The following is a 6,000-nucleotide window of genomic DNA, read 5'->3' as shown; positions in this document are numbered from 1 at the left end:
TTTAGAGTGAGACAAGTCCTTAGGGGCTGTCAAGTACAACCCCCAAATTTTAGAGATGAAGAAACAGGCAGAAAATTGAGGCAGGATTGGAAATTAAATCTTGGCTTCAAGCCCATTGTCCTATCCATTCATCACACTGCCTTGGGAGTAACCATGGGAACATCCCAGGTCCTTTGGTGGTAGATAACTCAGCAGGCTGAGGGACAGCCAGACTGTCCACAAGCCAAAGGACTTCCCAGGAGTTGGAGGTGAATGGTTATCAATTAAAAAGAACAAAATTAAGAATGATGACTGAGAAAAACACATTGGATCTAGTAGCTGAAATTGTTGGTAACTTGACCGAACAATTTTAGCACAGGGGAGGCTAGCAGGGTGAAGAGGATTCTTCAAGGACAGGGGTTTGTGGAAGGGGCCAGTAGCTGGAAAAGAGAATCGGTTAGTAGGATCAGAGAAAACAAGGCAAGCATAAAGAATGGTTGTGAGAAGATGGATTAAGAACTGGTCCATCTTCGGGGTGGCCAGGTAGCACAGCGAGTAAGAGCACCGGCTTCAGTGTCGAGATGACCTGGAGATCGAATCCCGGGCTCCAACACTTAGCACCCACCCAGAAACACCTGGCCATGTAACCTTGAGCAAGTTACTTAACCCCAAGAACTGGTCCATCCATATTAGAAAACACAAGGCCCACATGCCAAGAAAGGTTAGAAATAAGAGAGGTCGTCCCATTTAAATAAAAATATAGTATTTATAGTAAAGAGCTGAAAGTGGGCAGTGGCTGAACAAATGATGATCTTTCAATGTAAAGAAAATGTGAAGAATTCTGAGAAATGAGAAGCTTGTATGGACTGATGCAGAATGAAGCAAGTGGAACCAGAAGAACAAGGTCATTCCCAAGACTTCAGAACTCCAAGGCAATGCTTGATGAGAGCACAAAGAAACCTGCCTCCCATGATGCAAGCGGAATGAAGTATGCACAGTCATACATAACCAGTGGGTTGAAATAAGTATTAAGGGGTAGTGGTGGCAAATCACTGGAATATGAAAATGATACATACAAGTAAAGAGCAGAGCATCAAAACTGAATTTTTTGATGTGGACCAAAATGGCACTATTCCTTGAATCTGATTGATGAGAGTGATGCATGGTGAAAGTCTGGCAGGATTACAGATAATATTACAGTAACAGCAGTTATGAATGACAACTCATATTGCCTCTTCTCCCAGAATTCATAACATTTTGCTGCCTCATTATCTTTTTCTGGTTTGTCTGTAGTTACACTGATGGGGGAAAAAAAGGCCAGAATAACAAGTGTCACTAGGTTCCCTGGTTTTCTCTTATAATTCTCATCTAAATGTATTTTAAAAAATTGGTGCAGTGAGTCAGGCTTTGGAGTAAGAACGTATTCAATCTCTGTCTAGCTTGCTGACACATTTCCATTTCCTCCTGTTTAAAGGTCCCTTTTAGCTCCAAATCTAAAGATTTTATGAAACTTTATGAAAATGCTGGGTCTGTAATGCAAAAATGATCTTTAGACACTTCTCTTTTTTATGCTTTTGCTGCACTTTCAATTCTCAAGGATACTTGCTTAAATAAGGGCTTCTGCCTTTAAAGCAAACAAATATTTTTTTGTGGTGTTCTAAGACTAGTTGTTAGATGTGTATGTGCAGGGAATGTAAATACTTGTGAAAACATTTTTTAAACAAAAGCACAACATAACTTTCCAAAACCTCTTTCCCTATCAGCCAATCTTTAGTTTCAACATTCATCTTTCAAACTACAACAGGCCAGGAAGAAATAAGCAGTCTTGTTCTTTACAAGTATTTTTAAGAAAAACAATTCTAAACAACCAGGACCAGTGAGATGTTTTTAAAACAATCATATATAAAATCCTGTAATAAAATCTGTATAAAGGATGGGCTTTGCTGAAATAGTTAATACTGAGACGTACCGGATTCTGAATGTTAAGAGCTGGGCTTGAACCCTAGTCAAGTGACTTTGAGAGTCTTGGGTCTTCCCATCTGTTAAGCAGGGATAAGTATATAAATTGTGTGTCTGTATGTATATATGTACATGTATGTGTGTATATACATGTATATATGTGTGTATGTATGTGTGTACACACACATACATATAAAAAAGACTAATACTTCATGAAATGGTTAAATGAAATGATGTATGTTAAAACATCATAGCTATTTTACATTGATGGCAACAGAACATTTATAGTAAAATTCCAGAAACTTTAACCCCAAAACAGTTTATCAAAAGAATGGCAAATGGAACATTTATTAGAGACCATTCACAAAATTTTCAAAAATGCAAGCATTACCAGTAACGTGATTCAAGGATTTATTAAGTCATACATGCAAAACATACTGCTAATTGCATTAGCAAAAGATCAATGTAAAAACACTCCACAATTTTGCAACTTTTGCATCTTCAAAATTTTGTTCTAGTGGTTGAAAGGTTCAATATTGTGTATTCTTGCCAGTGTTTAGGATGTATAGAACATTGTTAGCATTAGCACTAAGCTGAAAGAACCTCACAGGCCTGAGGTCACGTTACTAGGAAAAGCAATAGAAAGCATGTGTACATGTAAGTGAGGTCAAGAACAGGGTCAACATTAGTAGTGTTACAGTGTTGGTAACCTGGCAATACAGTGATGTTTAAGAAGGTTCATATTTTAATAGCTAAAGTATATTGAAAAAAAAAAGTTTTTTAAAGCTGCATCACATGATTTGTACACCTAGTTACTAGAAGACTAAAGAAATCACGTAGTAGTTTGAACAAAAGTAACATGAAAAGAATACGCTTTTTCTAAACTACAAAAATGCAAAGTTCTAATACATAATCAGAAAGATTTTAAAATACAGGTAGAGTAATATTGCTCAGTAAGAAAGGATTTGATGAAAAAAGCATTTACTAAGTTCACAACTGTGGGAATGATCAGTTCAGAGTTGTAGTAAATGAATGCCCTACTTGGGAGGAGGGAAAAAGAAGAAAAAAGAAAAGCTTAGAAACAAAAACCCTTACCTAGAACATCAACCTTTCTCATCTACTGCATCTGACGGATGTTAACTGTACTGCTTCTTAAACTTTTTACCCGGACAGATTTTATTCAGTTTCCCACTCTTCGGTATACAATGTAGTGTAAATTAAATCCTAGGTTCCAGAGCATGTCAAAATACTGTCTTTATTCCTTGGTGAAACCAAATATTTCAAATAATCCAACCCAAAACATTGCTGTTAAAGAGGAGAACACTCCATTAACAAAACACACGGGACTTCTGTTTGAAATCACAGCAAGAGCTTGATTCTTGAAAGAATCTTTACTGTGAAAGCAAAAGATTGATCCAAAGACTATAGTTTTGTTACACACATTCCATTCTGATATACAGTACAATGTTATATAATGAACATGGGTTGATAAATTATTCAATGCATTAAACATTTTTACTAAGTATACTGTACTGTTTTACATATCTGAAAAATGAGTTAGAAAGTGTTTTTGCATTTCCTACTATCAGAAATTAAACAGTCTTCTTAAAGACAAAGGTCTTTAAAACACAGTTTAGTGCTTAGTGTTCATAGCACAATGCAACTTAGTTCAGTGGATATTTTGGCAACACTTAATCTGAGCAAGAACAGGGCTTTTGAAAAATAAGGCTTTAAGTAGGTTTGTCTTTTTTAGGATTTAGTTGTAATAGAATGTGAAAAAAAATCATTCTCTAACACTTTAAACAAAACCATGAAATTATTGATTGGTTCAGAAGGTTTTATGGAAAGAAACTAATTTATAACAAAAACTTGGCATTGAGTGAATGCTCCACTGTTTAAGCAAAGCTTATAAAGGTTCAAAGGGGAACAGGGCAGGGCTGTAACGTTTACAACAGCACACATTTTCTCTTCCTCTTCTTGACGGGGGGTGGGCAAAGAACCGCTCGAATAGCTTCATCAAACACTGTCTTGAGGCCTCGCTGTGTGAGTGCTGAACATTCCAGATATTTTACAGCACCTGTAAAGAAACACGTTAACAGCAAAAAGAGAACGACTTAGTATCATGACGTCAACATATGTACTGATAAGCCTGTCGTCTGATCTCTACTTCACAGGTTCCAAACATGATCTAGCTATGTTCAAAGACAAATAGGTTCTCTAGACCCCCTATTTATGTGATATTGTGCAAAGCAGCCAGAAAATGTAAAGTTAAGATTTCATACCAATCTCCTTTGCCATGGCTAAGCCCTGTGGGTAGGTAATTGGAGTCAGCTTCTTCTCCTTTAGTTTCTCAATCGTGTCTTTATCATCTCTAAGGTCAAGTTTGGTGCCCACTAGAATTATGGGAGTGTTAGGACAATGGTGTCGCACTTCAGGATACCACTAGATTTGAAAGAAAGAAATAAAAATTGTATTATGCAGAGTTTAATTTCCCTTCCCTGCCATCAAATTAACATGGCAGCCTGATGATGAAGCTGTTTCCAAATGCTAACTAACTGTACCACCAGTGCTTTGCTTCAACTGCCTAATGACACTAGTCGCTAAAAGGAATAACAGTATACAAAAAGGTATCCTGTTCTCTTTAAATCATAGATTTTTCTTTTTTCTGCTTTTTGGAGGGGGGAAGGCAGGGCAATTGGGGTTAAGTGACTTGCCCAAAGTCACATGGCTAGTTTTGTGTTCAGTGTCTGAGGCCACATTTGAACTCAGGTCCTCCTGACTCCAGGGCCAGTACTCTATTCACTGCGCCACCTAGCCGCCCCAATAGATTTTTCTTTTTGGAGGGCAACTGGGGTTAGGTGACTTGCCCAAGGTCACATGGCTATTTTTTGCCAATAGATTTTTCTTGAGGAAAAAGTTCCTCATTATTTTTCCTAGATCAGGATCATGCTATTGGATTTAGTTTTTCTCAAAACTTCCAAAATTTAGTTAAATAAAGGATTCTGAGATTATCAGGCTTTTAGTGAAATATGACTCTAGCAGTAAAATAGGAATGAGTCAGGGTGAAGGAAACCTACCACTGAACATGAAACCAGGAAGGAAATTTGTCCCCCCTCTTACGTTCTGAGGAACACATATCTGTCTTCTCAGTAATTTCACAGGAGTCAACTAATAGTCTCTAAGGATGGAAATATAAATTTCTCTTTCTACACCTCTCATCCCACTAAGTCTTCAATGGGAATTTATTTAAGCAGATAATATTACAATCTGTTACAACTTTCAAAAGCTGTAGTCACACAGCAGTTACCTTCTTTCATGATGAAATAAAACATACCTCTTAATGTCTTTACATTACTACAAAAAACTTTTTGATAACTCATAATTGTATGTAGGCTTCAAAAATATCTCTTTCTGAAATTACCATTAACAGATAAAAACAGCCCCTAAGACAAAATACTAATCTAAAAACTGAACTTCCCCTTACCTTTGCACGAACATTTTCAAATGATGCAGGACTCACAAGGGAAAAGCAAATTAAGAATACGTCCTATTAAAAAAACACACAAAGAAAGAGATTTAGAAAAAAAAGTTTTAACAACTGAAAAGAACTGTTTAATAGGGCAGGAAGCCAATCAGTAGAGGTTGTGTTTGCAGCGTGCACCATTAATTTGTATTCTGGTAAAAAAGTTTTGTAAACTGGAACGTTGCACATCTATGAAATCATTAACCTAAAAGGGGATGGAACAAACCTTAGGAGAGGCAAAGTTAACCAAATATGTCCCAAAGGAAGGACCTCTTCCTTAGTCCACTTTTCATGTGTACCATTTTCATACCCTGGCACACATAGGTAGACATGAAATTCTGTTACAACCAAAGGTTCTTTCTAACTAAAGCTCAACATCCATCCATTTTTTAAAGCAAATAGCTAAGAATATGAAGGACAAGGGAAAGAATACCACAGGAAAGTAATATGTTGTATTTTGTACAACTAAGTACTAAGAAATATTTTGCTGCTTCTCTTGAAGTTCAGTGAACTTTAAAGGTGTCAGCTGTCATCTACAA

At 36.7% G+C, this 6,000-nt stretch overlaps 1 protein-coding gene across 2 annotated transcripts in view; it reads right to left on the bottom strand.

The window, feature by feature from the left end:
• Positions 1–2,332: 2,332 nt before the first annotated feature.
• RAC1 (Rac family small GTPase 1) overlaps positions 2,333–6,000 on the bottom strand; it is a 47,573-nt gene continuing 43,905 nt past the window's right edge. For both annotated transcript variants that reach the window (XM_069084914.1, XM_069084915.1), the window contains 3 exons: positions 5,423–5,485; positions 4,221–4,380; positions 2,333–4,015 (listed from right to left, as the gene is read on the bottom strand). In XM_069084914.1, coding sequence (XP_068941015.1) covers positions 3,885–4,015; positions 4,221–4,380; positions 5,423–5,485 — 354 coding nt within the window. In that variant the 3' untranslated portion in view covers positions 2,333–3,884. The remainder of the gene's footprint in view (positions 4,016–4,220; positions 4,381–5,422; positions 5,486–6,000) is intronic.

The sequence above is a fragment of the Petaurus breviceps genome, unplaced genomic scaffold (assembly GCF_028583685.1).
Source record: "Petaurus breviceps papuanus isolate PSGF00001 unplaced genomic scaffold, PetGlider_PUasm1.0 175, whole genome shotgun sequence".
NCBI classification, from domain to species: domain Eukaryota; kingdom Metazoa; phylum Chordata; class Mammalia; order Diprotodontia; family Petauridae; genus Petaurus; species Petaurus breviceps.
Note: the sequence above shows the minus strand (reverse complement) of the source record. Positions and strands in the feature narration are given on the sequence as shown.